The 20,003-nt window shown below is 40.3% G+C and overlaps 4 protein-coding genes and 1 long non-coding RNA gene across 8 annotated transcripts; 2 read left to right on the forward strand and 3 right to left on the reverse strand.

Annotated features, from left to right (window-relative positions):
• Window positions 1-295: 295 nt before the first annotated feature.
• Window positions 296-839, reverse strand: LOC149091477 (uncharacterized). Its single transcript, XR_016196722.1, has 2 exons — window positions 560-839; window positions 296-500 (listed from the first exon to the last, which is right to left on the reverse strand). It is a non-coding gene; the product is annotated as an uncharacterized LOC149091477 (long non-coding RNA).
• A 282-nt stretch (window positions 840-1,121) lies between these two features.
• Window positions 1,122-3,763, forward strand: LOC108650273 (uncharacterized). Its single transcript, XM_089259857.1, has 2 exons — window positions 1,122-1,269; window positions 1,333-3,763. Exons 1-2 carry the CDS (start codon window positions 1,267-1,269, stop codon window positions 2,851-2,853), a joined length of 1,524 nt encoding a protein of 507 aa, XP_089115983.1. The 5' UTR covers window positions 1,122-1,266; the 3' UTR covers window positions 2,854-3,763.
• Window positions 3,764-4,901: 1,138 nt separating this feature from the next.
• Ent3 (equilibrative nucleoside transporter 3) lies at window positions 4,902-8,535 on the reverse strand. Its single transcript, XM_018102726.3, has 3 exons — window positions 8,308-8,535; window positions 7,157-7,718; window positions 4,902-7,104 (listed from the first exon to the last, which is right to left on the reverse strand). The coding sequence occupies exons 1-3, from the start codon at window positions 8,499-8,501 to the stop codon at window positions 5,887-5,889; spliced, it is 1,974 nt and encodes a 657-aa protein (XP_017958215.1). The 5' UTR covers window positions 8,502-8,535; the 3' UTR covers window positions 4,902-5,886.
• Window positions 8,536-10,975: 2,440 nt separating this feature from the next.
• Window positions 10,976-14,059, reverse strand: Wbp2 (WW domain binding protein 2). 4 transcript variants are annotated; one of them, XR_016196883.1, is made up of 7 exons: window positions 13,790-14,059; window positions 13,282-13,456; window positions 12,851-13,214; window positions 12,214-12,675; window positions 11,751-11,797; window positions 11,284-11,384; window positions 10,976-11,221 (listed from the first exon to the last, which is right to left on the reverse strand). XR_016196883.1 is itself a non-coding variant. In XM_089260578.1 (6 exons), exons 1-6 carry the CDS (start codon window positions 14,020-14,022, stop codon window positions 11,177-11,179), a joined length of 1,299 nt encoding a protein of 432 aa, XP_089116704.1. In that variant the 5' UTR covers window positions 14,023-14,059; the 3' UTR covers window positions 10,976-11,176. The 4 variants fall into 4 exon arrangements, 2 of the variants coding, with proteins under 2 accessions (XP_089116704.1, XP_017957824.2); XR_016196882.1 differs by lacking the exon at window positions 10,976-11,221 and adding an exon at window positions 11,476-11,575; XM_089260578.1 differs by lacking the exon at window positions 11,751-11,797 and having other exon boundaries at window positions 12,214-12,594.
• Window positions 14,060-14,072: 13 nt separating this feature from the next.
• Window positions 14,073-19,881, forward strand: LOC108652222 (uncharacterized). Its single transcript, XM_018102333.3, has 7 exons — window positions 14,073-14,335; window positions 14,626-15,231; window positions 15,295-16,023; window positions 17,117-17,223; window positions 18,428-18,535; window positions 18,605-19,222; window positions 19,292-19,881. Exons 1-7 carry the CDS (start codon window positions 14,299-14,301, stop codon window positions 19,559-19,561), a joined length of 2,475 nt encoding a protein of 824 aa, XP_017957822.1. The 5' UTR covers window positions 14,073-14,298; the 3' UTR covers window positions 19,562-19,881.
• Window positions 19,882-20,003: the final 122 nt, after the last annotated feature.

Consider the following 20,003-nt stretch of genomic DNA (forward strand, 5'->3'; position numbering starts at 1 on the left):
GCAGGTCCTCCTGGTAGTTGGCAACAGCAAAGTCCTTTGGCATGGTGAGGAAATTAGAAATGGAAATTATTATCGTAATTCGTAATGTTCTTGTTGTTGTTGCTGTTGTTGTTGCTGTTGCTTTTGCAATTTCTGCTATCGCTGCTGTCATGTAATTGCACAGCAACACAACAACCCGCCGTAGCCCCAACTTAACCGCTCTAATCGCTGTAATTGTTGTTGTCGATGCATATTATTAAGCAATGCAATGCCTGCGCCCGCATCAATGCGCGATTAAAACTGGGAATCAAAGGCGAAATTAGTAAATAGTTTATTCCATGAGCAGTAGAATGAGCTTAACAAAAGTGATGAAACACAAAGTGTGACTGTTTCTTAGTTTACAGCTAATTTGCATCTATTGCTTCTAGGCCAAGCATCCATTCGCTTACGATTCCCATAATTTTGGCGCCGCTACCAATACACAAATCCAGATTCAGGAAAGCTGGCGTCCAGCTGAAACACTGCATAGAGTAACATGTAAGTGGATATCCTGTAGGAGTCCTCTAGCCGCAAGACTAACCAGTTAGACAAACAATTATTCTCGACCAGCGGCATAGCTGTACCCAGTCAAGGACGTGAATTTTCTAAATGCGCTCCTCCTCCTTCTCCTCCTGCTCTACGCGTGGCTGACACTACTTAGGGCTCAATGCGACTCAAGGACCGTGACGCACATGACGCTCCAAGCCTCGACCCCCCTTGTCTTTTTATGAATTCCAAATGTCCCCGAGTTCTGATACGTTAAGTAAATGTGATAAAAAAAAACATGTAAATATTTCTATCCATTTGTTGTTGTTCCGTAAGCTGTCAATTCAAGCTTCAAACTTGAATCGTATTAGCTAACAACACTGAAAATCTCTGAATATAGCTACTGAAACTATCGATGCAACTATATATATCCATATATATCCCAAAGCTTCTTTTCACTTCATCCCACTACTATTATCTATCTATATATGTATCATTTTTATTGCTTATTAATATTCGCTTCATATGGTTATAGCTATAGAGGCTTAGCATAGCGTGCATGTACTTACAGCAGGAACTGTCTACGTCCAGTGTTGCATCGCCCGCTTATCGATAGTCTTGGCCAAAGCACAACTTGATTCGTCTAGCACTCCTTGACTTTCGCAGCTGCTAAATTATTTCTCAGTAGCTCAAGTTCACTTCAAGCAGCCAGATCTCGCTTTCAAATAGCATTGAATTTCCAGGAATTTCCATTTACTTGAAATGGTGAGTTCATGAAATTGAAATATTATCAAATTTTCCCCAATCTGATTTTTTTTTTTTCTGCAGGCCAAGAATCCGACTCGAGTGCAGCCGGAGGTGATGCCGGAGCCAGGCGAGGCTGGGATGTACACCAATAAAATCCACTACTTGCGGAAGTATCTGCTCGACGAGGTGGTCACTAAGAAGTTCGCCCTGGACTTCATGGAGCCCGTGGACACGGCGCTTCTGGAGGTGCCCAACTACTACGCCGTCATAAAGCGGCCGATGGACGTGGGCACGATCATCAAGCGCGTGCAGAATCGCTACTACCATCGCGTGGACGATCTGATCAGTGACTTTCAGTTGGTCATCAGCAACTGCTTCATGTTCAATCGCCCCGGGGACGTGGTCTACCGCAACTGCCAGAAGCTGGAGAAGTTCTTCCATCGCGTGATCAACAAGATGCCCAAGGGCGAGGAGAAGCCCAGCACCAAGGACCCGCGGGCCCCGGGCCGGCAGCATGGCTACGAGAAGGCTTCCGAGGTCGTGCAGCGGCAGTGCCAGGAGCATCTGGCCAAGCTGCACATTGCGATCTCCAAGGAGGACGACCCGAGCATCTGCAAGTACTTCAGGGCCAAGTTCGATGCCCTGTCGCAAAAAGTGGACAGATTCTACTTCAAGACCATCGAGGAGTTCCGCTTTGAAGTGACGGGCATCTTCAAGACCTTCGACAACCACATCAGGGCTTTCCACGAGCTCTTCCACAGGACCTGCGGCCAGGACTCGCTACACTACTTGCAGAGCTGCCAGTGGTCCTACGAGCTCGATGGCAGCAGGTCGGCGCCCGAGCCCAGCTCGAGCGACAAGATGGAGAAACGCGATGTCACCGACGTGCTCTATGCCCTCAAGAAGGCTGAGACCAGCGTGGAGCACTGCATCAAGTCTTACACCAGGGAAAAGGCTAGCCGTGCCAAGGTCCAGATCAGCGAGTTCGAGGCCAGCGCCAACAAACTCAAAGAGAAGCTATCGACGGGACGCAAGGTGAAAACAACTCAAGAAGAGAGAAAGAGGGTAGCACAAATATTTTACAACAAACTCCCTGAAGAGACCAGTGAGGAGGAGTCATTCGAGGAGAGCGACCTTGAAGAGGTGGAAGAGCCCATGGAAGATAACTCCAAAGTACAAGTCTTTAGAAACAGGGATGCAGATTCAGATTCAGATTCTGGTTCAGGTCCAGGTTCAGGTTCAAGTTCAGATGCGGATGCGGATGGAAATGCAGAAGCAGCAGCAGATGCCGACGATGAATCAGTTACAGATGAAGAATCAGATGCTGATGCAGCAGTGGGTGTGAATCCAAATGCCAATGCAGTTAAGGCAGACGAAGTGGAAATTGACGAATCAGAAACTGAATCAGGACCGGACACAAATGCCGAGTCTTCTGCAGAATCGGATGCAGCTACAGTTGCAGAAACTGATGCAAATGCAGCTAAGACCGTAGCTGCTGATGAGGGTACAATCCCTCCCAATCCCATTCCAGATGAATTGATCAATGCAACGCTCTGGACTGACCTGCAAATGACCAGCAGCGAAGATGGCGAGGACAACTAAGGGGAATCCACGTAGTTGCCCCAGAGTCGGATCTCACATATCTGACAAATACACATACATACATACTTATAATAATCATTATAGATATCAGTCTTAGCACACATTAAAATACCTACAAACTCACATGGCGCACTGCAGCAGCAGCAGCAGCTCGAGGGCAATGACACCGACACAGCCAATAAATGGAACACCTTTTTGATGGGGGGCTACCCATCGACGTCAAAGGCGCCCAAATGTAGGCAATGTGCGAACTTTACCAATCGATAAAAGTTTCAACTTCACGTGCAACGCCCGCCCACGGCTCGGAGCTGCCGCCTTGTTAGTGGGTAAGTTATTTACCTCAGCCTGCTGGCTTAGCGCTGGCTGCCTGGTCCGCCCCAAAAAAGAAACACCCAAAGGCCCTCGAATGCAAATGTCCAGTTTTGTTTCCCATTCAAAGTAAGTTTAATTGCGACTCGGCCTGTTGGCTGCACATGAGGAAAAACGAATTGGAAAATGAAAATTCATTGATTATCATTTTGGCAAAGGCAGCAAATATATCAAATATAAACAAATACAAGGTCAGATACCCATTGCTGCAGCTCTCTCTCTCTCGAATTCCTTCTCAACACACAAACACATTCATACAAACTCAGCATACCCGTTTCGTATGCACAAAACATCAAATTACCTAAATAGCACTTCAATTTGAGTGTAGCATGAGTTGACGCGGTTCCTTGCGCATCCGCTTCGACTTGGACTCCTGCTGGATGCTGCCTAATTTATTTCATTTGTATTCATTCGCGCCCAGACAAACAGCAAATTTATTCAGACACCTGCCCCGGCGCGAATCTAAAACACAATTAGAATCAAATCAAAACTCCAATTACACGTAAATATTTTACATTTAAATGGAAAATAAAAGCCTCATGTACACGAAAACCGAAAATAAAATCAATTTTTAATAGAAGAAATTAGCATAAATTATTTTCTTTATGTATAGCATTTCTTATATTTTTTTTCTTTTTTTTACGCATAAATGATTATTATTTTCTAGGCATTCTACTTTGAACGCTAGTTTATCGAAAAAATATACAAAATCTCTTTAAATACCTTCCACTTGTCGAAGCATATTTAAATTTCGCGCCCAGCACTTATAATAACTGTATATTTCCTTTTTCGCACTTGCGCAATAGTATAAGAACGAAAAATTTTACACTCGCGCCCCTCAACATAAAAAGGGAAGTTTAATTCATTCGCAACAAAATTTCCTAGGAGGGGTATAGAAACCAATTATACCATTATGCGTCTTATAATTATAGCCACAGGACTTATGGCAATATTTCGAACTAAAATTCTTAAAAGATGGCGGCACAGTGAGCAGAAAAATATTTGAATTGCGCAAAAGATGGCGGCCATATTTTATAGTTAGTCAAATAGCTCTATTGGAATTTATAGAAACTATGAGAGGCGCAATACTTATTTTAATGAAATTCTCGCAAGTAATTATTTCCCTAAAATGCCAAAAATTTTTCGTTGAATTCCCCTAAACAATTTGAATTTTGCTGATAAAAAATATTTGTTTACTTAATGTCAACATTTTTATTTATAATTTAAAGAATACAAATAATTTTAATAAAAATATTATTAACAACAATAAGAAATGTTAGCAAATTAAGCAAATTAAATTTATGTAAATAGAAATTTGTTGGTTTTTCATAATTTTATTTTTCTTCTATGTTGGAAATTTTGTTAAATGTCTCTTTAACATCATATTTTTTATTATATTTCTTACAATTAAACGCACTTTAATATAGTCAAAGTATGGTTGCTAAAAATTTGGCTAAAATATTTTTGAAAACTTCACTTTCATTTGGAATAAAATTGCAACTAAAGAGCAAACCAGATTAAGGCCGTAATATACTTATATACACATCAATATTAACACATATATGTACATACAGTTATATATATATATACATATGTATGCATATTTGTATACAGATACACATAGAAATTTGTTACTATTTTGGAACGGATTCTCTATAGCTAGCTTCAAAGTTAGAATGTTTTTTTTTTTTTTTTTTGTGCTTTACTTTTGCTTGAGTATTCTTAAAGCTAACTAGCACTCGAAAAACAAATAACATTTACTATTTCATCATCAATAATTAATCATTCAACACATTTATTAGCAAACTATATTCGAAATGTTGATTTTTCGAGATCAAAGTACTCCCAAAGCCCTGCATAGCCCATAAATGATTAATTATTCATATACATATACACATATATGTTATTCATATGTATTATATATGTATATGTTTTTATGCATATAGCCCTCACAACAATTATGTCTAGCGCTCTTTATAAAAATATTCGTGATCTTTAACCAACAATATGCATATTTCCGTATTATCCGTGCTTATCCGTAACCTAATGTACATAAATAGGCACACAAACACACTGACACACACACACACGCAGAGACGTAGATAGATATGCACACGCACACAGACACAGGCACACACACATATAGAGTTCTCTTATCTAACTGGGCTTTCTTACCTAACTCGAAATTAACTTGAATATTGAAGATCTTAGTCTGAGTATATGTTAACAAAATTAGTAAGGTTTTTTAAATACTATTAGTAGTACGAGTATTTGAAACAAGTACAGAGATAATTTGATAGATTTTCTATAATATGTCTTACGATCTGATCTATTTGCATTTGTCATGCATTTGAAGAGAAAGACACCTTAACTGCTTTCGTTCCCACTTTCACTGTATGTTCACGAGGGTTGTCTGACAAGTTTACCAACTGACGACATAAAATATCAACAATATTAATTCATATTTGTCTATCCGCTTCTTCTTGTCGTTCAGTTTGTATAGCTTTCAGACCACACTCGCATAAATATATGTATATATGCACATATATTTGGACTTTTCGGTCGTATCATTTGCAGATCGTCTGAGATCCAAGGGATTATTTAAAATGTATCTTGTAGATACTTTCAAGTCTGCACAAACAAATATTTAAAATGGAGGTCAACTTAGATCTCCTGCAGGAGTGCCTCGGGCGTTTGGGGATCTGTTGTGCTGCCTCCAAGCTCTCCACTCATATCGCCAACCGATGAGGAGACCGCCGACAGCATCGTGGTGACCGTGGCGTTGATCAACTCCGTGCTGGTGGTTGCTACCGTGGTGTAGAGGGCCAGAGCCGTGGTGGTGATCACAGTGGCCAGGGCAGGCACGGACACAGCGCTGGTGGAGCTTGTCTCTGTGCTGCTGATGCTGGCCATGGTGGTGTTGAGCAAGAACGGAGCAAGAGTTGTGTTCGCTGCCAGCGTCGAGCTGGTGGTGGGCAGCAGCGGGGGCAGATGGCCGTGGTAGTGATCCAGCATGCCGGTGGGTGGCGAATATGGATACATGGGACACGGGTTCTCCAGCTGGGGGCCCAACATGTTCTCGAACAGGTAGCCAATCATGGAGCCTGCTGTGAGCCCAATATTGTAGGATAGTGTCATTATGTTGCCGGTGACTTCCTTGAGGGTGCCCGGCACCTTGGCCGGCGCCAGCATCATCGGCAAGCTGCCTGCCAGGCCGTTGCTGATGCCCAGCGCAATGGTGAAGAGAAAGGGCGCCGTCTCGCCAGAGATGATCGGACGATGTCGCGGTGCACAGCATAGCAGAAACATCGGCACCAGCACAATGCGCAATCCGGACAACAGAATCAGCTGACGACGCGACCAGGGATATGGGCTGGCAGCCAGTATCTTGCCAATGACGTCCGAAGTATTGAAGCAGAACATCAGCAGGACAGGCATCCAGGTGCGCAGGGAGCACGAATTGACCTCCACCTCGATGCCGGGATAGAGGGAGAGCGTCACACAGTAGGCCAATGCAATGCACACCATGTACGGGTAGATGACCTGGGCCACACGCCAGCGCGTTACAAATCCCTCCCGTATGTCGCCCAACTTGCTGGGTCGACAGCGACGTGGCGTTATCACATGCTCCACCTTGAAGGCGACCGTTGTGGGTGTGGCCGGCTCATGCGGTGTGCCTGGCAGCTCGGGCATCTGGCCCAAGCCCTCAATGATGCTCTCGCCAGCCGTGGGATTAGACAGCTCATAGACAGGATTGCTAAAGCTCAGCGTATTGGCTGTATTCGCGCTGGAATGATGGGGTGCAGCTGATGTGGTTGTCGTAGTGCCATCCATGGAGAGAACGCCGTACTTAGTGCTGGTGGTGGCGCCATCGATCTCTTGCTGCAAAGAGAATTTATGAATAATGTTGGGTTTTTTCTATGTTTCCACTTACATCATCCGGTCGCAAGACGATCTTGGAGCACGCCTCAACGTGAAAGCGCACAAATGGCGAATTGATGGTGGCCAAGTGCAGCAGGTAACTGAAGAGTATGTACAGCGTGGATGTCAGAAAGAAGATGACCGTCGAGACGCGATCATTGTTGATGAGCAATTTGGTGACCACGCGATTGGAAGACACCAGAAATCCCGCAATGCTCTCGCCAGCCATTACAGCCTGTGTGTATTGCTTGGGCAGCATCGAGGCGAATCCATAGAAGCTCGACTGCTGCACAGTGCAGCCAATGGCTGTCAGTGCCACAGCCGACATGTTCACCACATACGCCGTATTCGTGGCAAACATGTGCCAGGCCACCTCGCAGACGGCCACAAAGATCAATGTGGTAAAGGACACCATGTAGCCAAAGAGCACGCGCGTCTGGAATGGTGCCAATGAGAGCACAATGTTGTTAAACAAAACCGTGATGAAGGCCACAAAGATGTACGTCATGGACATGTCCAGCGCCACGGGACGGCCGGGAAAGCGACCTTGCCAATAATCCGCAGCGATTATGAAACTAAATAAAAGATAGATTAGAATTAAATATCATTCGATGTAGTAGTTGAATTATATTTTTATTTATGTTCTCCTAATTGTTGAAAATACAAGTTATGCATTTTAATTTAAATAAATGTGTAGTTTAATTTAAAAGAAATTATAAGACATAAAGAATAGGTACAGTGTAATAAATCCTTTTTAAATATTATTATGAAATATAAAATATAAAATCAAAATAAATATAAATCTATATACATATGTTTGTATTAAATATACATTGACTTATTATGGAATATAAAATATAAAAAACCAAATAAATATAAATATATATATATACCAACAACAATTACATTACCAACAGCACTAATGCTGACTCATTCAAGTGCGCAAATTAATCCTAATAAATTACAATTCGACTACATGAATTAAGTTGATGTCAACTCTGACTATGATAATCGCTCGTAATCAATCTTTGTCCTGTGCAAATCCCATTCACACAACGCCTACACATTCACATGCCCATTCACATTCACATTAACATTCACACACTCATATTCACATTCCCATTCCGCTTTACATTTGAATTTCTACATTGGTTTTGCACTCACCTATTGTATGGCAAAACAAATCCTATGCCCGCTGCAAGCAGTGCCAGATAGACGGCATGCCGATGGTCCTTGGGGGCGCGTGTATCATACTCGGGACTATCGATGCTCGCTGGATGCCTCATGCCAGAGCCCGAGCCACGGCCGCTGCGCCCCTCGAGGGGCTCGTATGTGGTTTCTTGTGCGCCCACGTCCATTTTGCTGTTGTTGTTGCTGTTCTTTTATTTCGCAACTATTGTTGCGGTTGTTGTGCTCTTCCTTTTTTATTTAGTTCTTAATTTAAATGTATCGCAATGCAATGGGCCTTTGCATAATTTACGCGTTCGATTCGACACGCCTGCAGCGAAGGGAGTACCAAACGCTGAGAGTTCGTCATACGCACTAATACAGGGTGCTTGCTGCCTCTCCAGGCTGCAGTAGAACAACTAAACTGTTAAACTGTTTTGGCCAACACAAATCGATAAACAGCAGGCACAAGTTGTTGCTCCAATAAACTGCACTCAGTGTGCCAATCGATTACAATGTAAACGTTGCAAAAACAAATCTGCTCCAAAGGCTGATTCACATTTGTGACTTTACGTAAGTGATATTTGTTTTTATTGCTGTGGTCAAATGCACTTGCTTTAATTGTTGATGTCTCCACGTCTGTTTCTTATTGACTATCATTTTATGAAAACATGCCGCAAGTGTACACTAGGCATGCACAACTAACTGGCCATCCGTTGCCAGATAATGTTACAGCACGCTTCTCACCACGCTTTTTTCACCTCTTCATGCGCATTGGCGACTACGTAAATGGCAGGCAGATGATTGATTTTCCGTGCGGCGCAGGCATGCAGTCACTTATCCTTTGGTCTTTGGACTGGCTGGTCGACATCGCTCCTGAGCTCCGCTGAAAAATTACTCCCAGACGTGTGTATGTATAACTATGACAAAATTTTATTGTCTGCATTTTCTATGAGCATTGATTGACATAACGTGCTTTTAATTATTTAGTATATTATCTGATATTAAAATTGTTTTCCCATTTGCAATTTACTTTCAATTAATATTGAGGACTTTGACAGCTGTTCGATTAATTACTATATGCATATGTATGTATGTATGTACATACAAAATGTAAAATATAATACTAATTTCAGTTTATCTTATGTTTATTCGCAGATTTATAGATGAGGTGGTCGATACGATTCAGATGCCACTGTGGTAAAACAAACGGTAAAACAGGTAATCAATATGCGGCTTTTCCAGGTAAGAAATCGACATGTTGTCAACACTTGAAACATGTACAAACCAAATTATTATTTAGTCATTTTCCCCCAATCTATCTACTTGAAAATGTTATATAGACATGTACGTATCCAAACATCCCTCGAAAATCCGTATATATCTAATATCTGGACATCCACCTGAAAATTGAATACATACAAAATCACCTGATCAAAGGGTTGATAGACAGATACATATCCTTATATACTTATATACTTTTATACCTACATACGTCTCATGCATACATGCAAGCGACTTGCAAATAAGAAATGCATAGCTAGAATTATATGGTAACGGAACATCCCGCCGTATCCGTCGATGCTTTAAATAGTATAAAGACAAATATTTTCCCAACCATTCAGCATGGGCTTTTTTGCACTGTTCAAAGCAAAGACAGCGGCGCGTTGTTCCGTTTGATAAAGCTCTTTAACTGGAGTAGAATTAAGATATTTTGAAGTGATTTTTGGAGCCTGTAAACGCCGTGATTGTGGCGCAGAAGTTTGCAACTTAAACGATATCCCGCACTTGTCGCTGGCTATCGTGCAAGTCATCGTTAATGTTGCCGGATTCTGTGACCTTAAAGTACACCACGAAAAAAATGAATATAAGAAGTACAAGGAAATATCTTTACTATAAATAAACAGAAAATCCCGCCGTATTTGTCGATGCTTTCTTTAGTAAAAAGACAAATATTTTTCCCATAACTCAGCTTGGGCTCTTTAATACTACTCAAAGCAAAAACGACGGCGCGTTGTTCCGCTTATCAGGAATATTATAAATAATAGAATTAAGATGACTAAAAGTGAACTTACGAATCGGTAAAACACTATTATTAAACATATGGCGCAGAAGTTTGCAACTTAAACGATATCCCGCACTTGTCGCTGGCTATCGTGCAAGTCATCGTTAATGTTGCCGGATTCTGTGACCTAAGACAACAGCAAAAGGACATTAAAAATATGAGCCAAGACGGCGTAGCCAATTAATTGTGGCCTTAACTTAAATGTATTTATATTTCCCAGTTTTCTAAAATAACGGATGCCAATGAAGTCACCAAACAGCACGGAAGGAGGTCAACGCCCAACAACAACTTCAACTCATTTCAATCCAATATTATATTTATATATTTATTCCATTAAAAAATATTTATTTTTATTACTTGAATATAACAATAATAGTTTTCGTTTATGCAGATATTTGTAAATGTTAATAATTATATTAACAGAAATAAACAAAATAAAACATATTTTAACAGCAATCTTGTGACTTCATATTGACGAAATATTAAATTTTCGTCTAAAAAATATATATAATACAGACAACAGTTAACATGATAATTTAATTATTTTTCAATACATATTGCAACATTAAAGCGTGCAAAAATATTATACGCCAATTAATGGTTATCGCATTGCCGCATTAGTTTTGCTTTAATCAAAGAAATATTATTGTCAGCAATGCAATCTTACATATCGAAAACTGACCTCAATCAAAAGATTTGAGTTAAGAACTACGATACTTGTTTGTGTTAAACTAATCGGAATGAGCCGTTTTGTTTTGGTCTGTTTTGTAAATTATATCCTTTAAATTTTGACAAGCTGATTTATTGTTGCTTCTTCGAGGCTTCGCTGTAGCTGGGCGGCAAGTTCTGTAAGGCCAAGAAATCGTATTAAATATTAATGATATTAAATACATATATCGGATACTTACATTATAAGATGGCGGCATATCGTTGGGGCCTGGTCCCCGGGATCCGCCTTGATTATATGGTGTATTATAAGCGCTAGCAGCGGCCTCGGCTTCTTTGGAATCTGTGTAGATTATTAGGAAGTTAATATTTCGATTCTTATATTAGAAAGGCATACAGAATATGTATTTTATACGAATAGAGGAATGTCTTACAATCCTTTTCATGGATATATAACTGGAATTGGTATAAAACAGAAGGGTCTTGCAACTTGGTAACAATTGGGATAATAATAATATTGCGTGCTGCTGGTTCCTGCAAAGTTTGCATGGAAAAATAAAAAAGAGAGAATAATTCGTTATACAAGTTACTAAAAACAAGCTTAAATTGCGGAACTATAGGCTCGGCTTTTGTTGGAGAATTTAAGGAATTGAATTTTAGTTATTTATATATGATGTTCGAAACGAATAAAAGCATTACAAAATCTTACTTGTTTGCTTTGCTGTAAAGTAGTTTTGCACCAATTTGCAGTTTACACTGTGGATCAGGTAAGGAAAAGAAATTTAAAAAATTATTTCAGATGCCAAATAATTGGTTAGGTGTTTTTGAGTTTAGTAACTTGTTAGATTTTTACAAATTAATTACGAAAAACTAGAGTGAGGGGAGGGGACAGAAATAATTATGTAACTAGGGACCTATCGTAAGGATTACACAAAATATCAGCTCGTCTTTGCTTCCAAATCAAATATTTATGTTTCTCTTGAGTATATTTGATAAATTAAAGTTAAAAGTAATGAAGATTTGACCAACCATTCAATTTTTAATTTTTTAAGATTTGCTGATATTAACAGACGGCTCATTGAGACATGAAACCAAATTCATTCTGTGAGGCGTGATTAATTAGTATAGACAACAGTAAAAATGAATGATTAGATTCTATGTAAAATACTCACTTCCAGGTGGCAAGCTGAAGCCCATAAAATTAGCCGCAGCACTACTTCCTCCTGCATTGGCAGCAGACATGCCTGCAGAAGTGTTTCCTCCAGGCTGCTGTGGAGGAGCACTGCCCGGGTAACCGTTAGGTTGCTGTGGTGGAGCCGAGCCAGGATGACCGCCGGGTTGCTGAGGCGGGATAAAACTTGGTTGCATAAAGCCACCAGGTATATTTGGATTAAAGCCTCCATAGGGAGCTACGGGAGGCGGGCCACTGTAAGGCGCCTGTGGTGGCATGTCTGGCCTACAGGCTGCGTACGGCGGCGGTTGTGCATAGCCGCCACCCCAACCAGCTTGAGGTCCATAGCCAGGCTGTTGTTGAGGCTGTTGATTTGGTGGTGCTGAAAAACCGTACCAAGTGGGATCAGTTTGCTGCTCCTGCTGCTGGGGAGGATGTGGTGCTGGTTGGTTGCTTGGTGGTGCTATTAAAGATATAGAAAGAAATGGATTGTGCAAAGATGCGTTAGTGCTTGAAAAAGCGCAAGCGTGCTACAAATATGCATTCAATTTGTTGGCCAATTAAAATACAAATGTCATCCTATGTACAAGAACAAAAGCCGAGTGTGGGAAGGGTAAAGTTCGATGCAAAAAACTTACTAATGCCCGGATACGGCGGAGGATTGTCACTTATAAAGACAGTATTGGGTGCCGGTCCACTGAAGGCATCATGTTGTGGCAACCAGCCATAATAACCTGGTGGTGGCTGGTAAGCCGGTGGTGGAGCCTCATGCCAGGCACCGGCTGGTGCATATGGTGGCGGATCATCGCCAGCAAGACCCCCACGATGAAAGTTGCTTTGAGCGGTCTTGGCAGCCCGCAACAACGCTTGACCGTACTCTATGGCTCCGCCTGACTTGAAGTACAGCTTGAATTTAACCTCGCCCACATAATTGCCATTGGGCTGGGCACGGACCTTGCCCTTAATATAGTTGGCTCCAAAAACGGGTTGTTCAATTTCAACCTAAAATGCAATAGGACCTAGATTATGATGTGCCTAATTTGCAAAGGCAAAACCGTGTAACACTTACATCCGAAAGAGCGACAAAAGGTGCGCTAAACGATTGCATTACATCGCTTGGTTTCTTGCTGTTGAAAATCATTCTATGAGATGTCAAATAAACTCGTCCTTGCTTAGAGCCTCTGAATAGGTCATTATCCTGGCCAGAGAACTCCATTGAGACGCTGTCGCTGTGCAGCAGAATACTATAGAAGAGGAGAAAATTTGGATTAGCGATTGGTATTCTTTTATAAAGGAATATGTTTTTAATTGTATACAGCTGTTGGGGTTTCCATTGCATGACAAAGTCGAAGCCAAACACCGTTTTCCGGCAAATGAATTCGCGAAATTACTACATATTGCTTACTATTATATATTTAAGAATTAGCTACACTATACATCCAATGTGATTTTTTTCGGTAGGAATGATGAACGTAATGTTTGCAATTAGCAAAACAATATAAATATATTATACTTTTATATGACGTCAGAGTTCGCTGGTAGTGCCAACAAAAGCTTGCAGCTCTAATTATACTTACTACTCTCCTGCATGTATGAGCACACCATTATTTGCGTGTGCCGTATTGATCGACATGTTGAATAGTTTTTTTAACAATTTACTCAAAGATTTCCAAAGTTTATTGTAAACTGCGTTGTGCTTCCCTGTTGTTTTTAATCTAAACTTTCTCGAACTAACGACAGCTGATGAATCATGAACAGTGTGTACACATGTGCAGCGATGTCGCATTGGAATGCCTAAAAAATACCACATTTTTGTTATGGAGCTATTTACTGCAGCCCTGTGTATCAATGTAAGAAAACTTCTACACCTCTACACGGCACAGCCGGAGTCAAAATTTAGTTAAACTATTTTCATAACACAAATCAACTGCTTAAAATAGTCTTAAATGATTGTAAACGCACTACGTATGCTTTTACAACGCAACCTGCTTGAAAATCGTGCCCAACTATAGCACAGCGTAACTAAATCGTTACTCTAATACTGAAAATGGTATTTATCGTGTAGTTCATATGAAACAATTTTCGAATGGCGTTTAATTATGCAAATTTGGCTGATAACATGTGTAAGTCAATGCTTTCGTATGCAGTTTACCATAAATTTATACACAGCTACTTACATTTTAATGGTTTGTTCAAACTCCGGTCAGGAGCATCTGCTATATCAAAAATAGAGACCCGACCACAAATCAGAACGCATAATAGAAAAAAATACCGAGCCACCTATCACGTTACGCTTTGTGTTCGTACATATTGCGTCGTTGCTTTACTGTTTTCTTCGTGTCTGGTAAACAGCTGATTTTTATTTGTATTTTTTTTCTTTCTTCATATCGGTCTGTTTTACTGCCGGTTATAGTGCCAGTTTTTGGGAGCCTGCCAAATGGCGTCAGTTTGCCAAATCATCCCAATTTTATTAATCAATTGGCTGCTGCCATTACATCCGGCACGGTTGGCGTGGCCGCGCCCACAGCACCAAATAGTAGTGGCGCTGCGGCACAAACAACCAGCCCAACAAATAACAAAACAAAAAGCAGCACATTGAAGCAGCACAACGCACAGGGCAGTGCTCCTATGGATTTGGAAAATGACAACGACGCGGAAAACACTGATGCCATGGCGGCTGTAAAATCGGTGGATAAATTACCAGGCTCAGCTCTATCGCTGCCTGAAGCCCAGCAACTCTATTTGAATGGTCTGATGCACACACCGCCCGGCTACTTGTACTTTCCTACCGCACAGAATGCTGCAGCTGCTGTAGCAGCGACTACGCCAAGCGGCACAACATCTGCATCAGCTAATGCCTCGAATCCTAATGCCCAAATGCTGCTCGATCACTCCGCGATGATGGCGGCAATGCAACAAATGCAGCATAACTATGCAGCTGGCTATGTGGCCGCAACAACAGTTGGTGGAATGCCGTCTGATGGGGCTGGACCGGGAATGGATGGTACTGTGGCAGCCGGCAAGTATTAAATTATAATCTATTTCGTTAATAATCTAATGTATTTTGTAATTTGTCCTGCAGATGGGACAAGCAATTCTGCCGGCTTAAAAGAGGTGATCAAGACCAAGAACTGCATACTGTTTCCACCCAACCCAAACGCACCGCCACCTACTATACGCGAACGTCCGCCGGGCTGTCGCACTGTGTTTGTGGGTGGCCTGCCAGAGAACATTACAGAAGACGTTATTCGAGAGATATTTGAGTCGTGTGGCGAGATCACCACACTACGCATGTCTAAGAAGAACTTTTGCCATATACGCTACCGACATGAGGCAGCCATAGATCGTGCCATTTATTTGTCGGGCTACCGACTACGCATCTCCAACCAAAATGAGCCCCCGAATTTCGGGCGTCTGCATGTGGACTACGCTCAGGCGCGGGATGATCAATACGACTACGAATGTAAGCAGCGTCAATTACAGAGGGAGCAGCGTCATCGAGAACGCATGTCGCTGGATCGCATGCGTTCACAATCGCCGCCCCCAATACCACATTATACGGATCATGAGGCTACCGCAGTGGCAGAGCATCTGCGCAATAACGAAACGTTTGTGAAGGCCATACAAACTATTACCGCCTGGCTGGAACGTGGCGACTGCACCAAGCGCAATGCAAACGTCTTTTACTCCATGATCCAAAGCACACATGCGCATGTGCGGCGGCTGCATACGGATAAGCAGCAGCTCGAGGAGGATCTGCGTAAAGCGCGTGAATGTTATCGCAAACAAATGGGCACCATGTCAACACAATGTAAGTAGCACATTTTGCAGGTCTAGTATGTAGCTTTAGATGGGTTTTAGGTGCGCTCCTTTCACATTTTTTTCTGTTTTTGTTGCGCCCCGGTTAGCGTCTAGCGTCTGTATCATGAACAATCAATCGAATACAATACACACCTGAAACAGAACACACACGCTTACACACACACTCTCTAGCAATCTAGTCATCGTTCTCTCAAAAGCGAAAATAAAACCGATTCCACATACAAGATTTCACTTTCTAAAATTTGCTCTCAAAGTACAATACCAAATACAAGGCGAAGGAGCAAAAGAAGAAGCAGCAGCTGCAGGTAAAAGTTCAGTCACATCAGTGCTGCACAGTGGCCGAAACTCGATGCGATTAAATTAAGATTTTTTATGACTCGATCCAAAACATGAGCAGTTTCTGTCGTTAATTTGACGACTTCAAACTGAATCGAATTTAATGACACGCGTAAACAGTTTTGCATTATTTGATTTGTTATAGCTGAGAAAAGCGAAATCTTTTAAAGCTTAGTTCGTCATTACTTAACATTTGTTTCTTTATTAGTAAGTGCAACGACTGCCATAGTAATTACATTTTGATCGCAGCATTGTTTTTTTAAGCCACTGTGTAGTAGCTAGTTCTACTGTATCTGACTGTACGCCAAGTCTGAAGACTTAACATATGAATAGATATATGTAAAGTGTAAGCCCAGGCCAAAGGTTTGTAAACCAAACAGACATATACGACAAAGCCCTCGGACCAGACACCAACCGCCTTTCTGGCTGTCTGTAGAAAACAACTAACAACTAACTGCAATTGAAGTCTTTGAATATATATATATAAATATATACATAAACATATGTAGGTAACAAGCTGTTGTACAATATTTTTAGACTGTACTATATAAACTATACAAAATATTATGTTATGCGAGGGACTCTTTATTCTACTTATTATTTTCCATTGATTTATTAGAAACCACAGACTAGTTAAACAGTGAAAAATCAAACCAAACAAAGCCCAAAAAGAAAAAAAAAAAAAAAGAAATATCTACCCTCTGTCCTCCCTTAATATTATTATATATTATTGCATTATTGTTCAGTCACTCAGATTGAAAAAGTGTTCAATGCCGCTAGTCACAAGAAGGTTTGGGACCATTTCACGAAAGCCCAAAGAAAAAACATCGACCAATGGAAGAAATTAGCAACGGTACGTACAAAATTGTTCAAAGAATGTATTATGGCAAGTTCAGCTGATGAAGATATCGTTTTAAACACATACTACATGTGGTACTCGTGCCTGTTCTTATTGTTCTCTCAGTATTGCTAGTCGTAAAATATCAATTAGTACCTATGTTATCACCCTCTCGTATCTGTATCTGTATCTGTTCTGCATGTTGGTTTCTGTACATATTGCTTTCCAACTTGAAATTTTTCATTCATGTGATATTGTTTGCATTGTTCAGCTTAATTAATGTGTTGATAATTAGATCGTTTGACTATCCAAATTCTTGACATTTTAATTTGTTAATAATATTTTTCATATCTCTCTCTCTCTAACTTCCTTTAAAATATGTTGATAATTAAAACTCAGTTTCTTATTGACGTCATGTTTATTGCTTTGTCTTTATTTGCCTCTTTATATATTTATCATTAATTTTAAGAATCATATTATTTTTGTAAATAATTGAAATTGCAATCAAGGGAAACTATTCTACAAAATATGTATATATACTTACAATTTTCTGGTTTATTTTGATTTTTTGGAACAGTTTCCCTTTTTCAAAGCTTTCTCATCTGCTTTTCATACTTAAACATTATATTTTAAAATATTTCCATTTGGCACAATTGATAGCAATATTTTTTTATTTATCAATGATAAATTAACCATTTGCATAACGATTTTTTTCGATAAGCTTTCGATTTCTAATTAAATCTAAAAGTAACTAGTAGCCGAATGCCAAAGAACTTGTGTGATATATATATTTAGTTTTCCAATAATTTAAAACACAAATAATTCCTAAATAGCTATAATTCTGCAAGTTTCTAAGGCACTTACTGAGTTTGATTGGCTGTGCGTTTGCGTTGGTAAACAGTAAAACCTAAACATCTTATGATAAAACTCATTGTGCAACATTTAACATGTTACATGCCAATAATAAGTATATAAATACATAATGAAAACAATTAAAATTAACAGAACTTTTTGAATGTGGCGAGGTAAGTAAGCGGACCGAAACAGAAACGAAGAGCCAAATGAGAATTGTATGATGCATTTTCAATATACAAACAAATTATAATACCTAGGCTATAGAAATTACCATCGTAAACACTGGTTATGCAACAAAATATGTTACAACTGTATTTTATGACCTATTTAATGATAAAGTCACACATTTTGAAATGCCATGCAGGAACTGCGCACAGTCCACATCGACGATGATGAAATGGAAATCTCAGATGACGAGCGCGACTACGAGAGGCGCAGCAAACGTACTCGCTACGATAGCGATGGACTAAAGGTAAGCGGGATTGATTGAATCAATTTGTATTCATTAATTGAATTACGGATTATTTAATTTCCATTTTAGGATGAGAATGACTCACTACGTTGTCAATTAGAGGCCATTCGTAATGAGATGTCTGTGGAGCGCAGCGACTGTGTGCAGCGCGAAAAGCAAATCAAGGTGTTACAAGAAACAATACGTAACATGCAAACACAGCTGTTGCAAACGAAGTTGCGCGAGCAAAAAGACTGCAAAACCATTGAGCAGCTGGAAAGGAATCTCAAGGAGGCAGGCGTAAAGCAGCTGCTACTTAAGACAAAAATAAAGGAGACTGCGGATAAGCTAAAAGACAGGGAAGCATATAGCACCAGTGCTTCGGTTGCTTCAAATCCCGAATACAGCAGCGGTGATTCGTGCAGTAGAAATGCGGATGATCTCAGAGCAGCTGCAAAGAAAGAAAATGCCATAGAATTAGAAATAATAGATATTGATAAAGTGGACGATGATGTACGCATTATCGAGCATCAAAGCGGTGTTGTCGAAATTCATGAGATCGAGGACGATGAGAAACTGGAGGCAGCTTCTGAGCCAATAAAAACTACTGATGAAGCCAATCGATTGCCCAAAACAGATGAAAGTCTAAAGTCTGATAAAGTGGAAACCGTAGTGCAAGAAAACATCGAACCATTGCCTACTCCAAAGGTAGATCCTGATGCGATGTATACATCTGATATATGCAGACTGAATTTAACTTATTTTTCTCTTTTGCAGAGTGAGTTAATGTCGCTGGCACTTTTTGAAGCTAAGATAATAGCGTTGACTTCCGCTTATTTGGTACTGCATCCCCATGGCGTGGACATCGACAGCATTTCCAGCTATTTACGTGGAATGTTGCTCAAGTCCCTTGAATTAAAGAGCAACGATGACCTACTAAATATACTCACAAGATATACAAATCTTTTCAAGTCTGAACAGTCGAAGTGGAAGTTCTGTGGTTTCTCCGACGAACCTACGGATGCCAGCGCAACCACGGCGCAGTAAATCACAGGCGTTAACAAAAACAATTAAGGCTTTAACTAAGTTACGACTATTGTATGCGTAGAAGTAAGGAATGAGCGCCAATGACATGTTAACCAAAAACGTGATTGTTGTAATCACAAAAATGAGACCAGTTTTCTAAACGTAGGAACTTGTAATTAATTTAAGCTACACTAACGACAACAATTATTACAACAACAAACAACAACAAAGAACTACCGTTTCAATTATTTTAACAATTAGATTGTAATGTGTAAACAGATTAAATATGTACACAAATATACTGAATACATAATGCACATTATGTAAGGACACCAAACAAATGTTGCTAAAATTGCTTTTAATGTAATACGAACCAATAAATTTTATGCTATATTTACCTGGTAACAAAACTTGTTAAAATACCTTAAAAGGGTTCGAGATGGTAACGCAATAGACCCTGCAA

This window comes from Drosophila navojoa, chromosome 4, assembly GCF_054131105.1.
Source record: "Drosophila navojoa isolate 15081-1374.11 chromosome 4, UAZ_NAV_1.0, whole genome shotgun sequence".
Lineage (NCBI taxonomy): Eukaryota > Metazoa > Arthropoda > Insecta > Diptera > Drosophilidae > Drosophila > Drosophila navojoa.

Excerpts from the sequence above, each read along its gene's own strand:
- LOC108652222 (XM_018102333.3), top strand. The coding sequence starts at position 14,299 with ATGGCGTTTAATTATGCAAATTTGGCTGATAACATGT. Across the intron at positions 14,336-14,625 it reads AAATTTGGCTGATAACATGT|TGCCAGTTTTTGGGAGCCTG; the intron begins GTAAGTCAATGC and ends TGCCGGTTATAG. Across the intron at positions 17,224-18,427 it reads AATGGAAGAAATTAGCAACG|GAACTGCGCACAGTCCACAT; the intron begins GTACGTACAAAA and ends AATGCCATGCAG.
- Ent3 (XM_018102726.3), bottom strand. The coding sequence starts at position 8,501 with ATGGACGTGGGCGCACAAGAAACCACATACGAGCCCCTCGAGGGGCGC. Across the intron at positions 7,719-8,307 it reads TTTGTTTTGCCATACAATAG|TTTCATAATCGCTGCGGATT; the intron begins GTGAGTGCAAAA and ends TCTTTTATTTAG. Across the intron at positions 7,105-7,156 it reads TCGTCTTGCGACCGGATGAT|CAAGAGATCGATGGCGCCAC; the intron begins GTAAGTGGAAAC and ends TTCTCTTTGCAG.
- Wbp2 (XM_018102335.3), bottom strand. The coding sequence starts at position 14,022 with ATGTGGTATTTTTTAGGCATTCCAATGCGACATCGCTGCACATGTGTA. Across the intron at positions 12,676-12,850 it reads TCCGCCGTATCCGGGCATTA|CACCACCAAGCAACCAACCA; the intron begins GTAAGTTTTTTG and ends TATCTTTAATAG. Across the intron at positions 11,222-11,283 it reads ATATGCCGCCATCTTATAAT|AACTTGCCGCCCAGCTACAG; the intron begins GTAAGTATCCGA and ends TTGGCCTTACAG.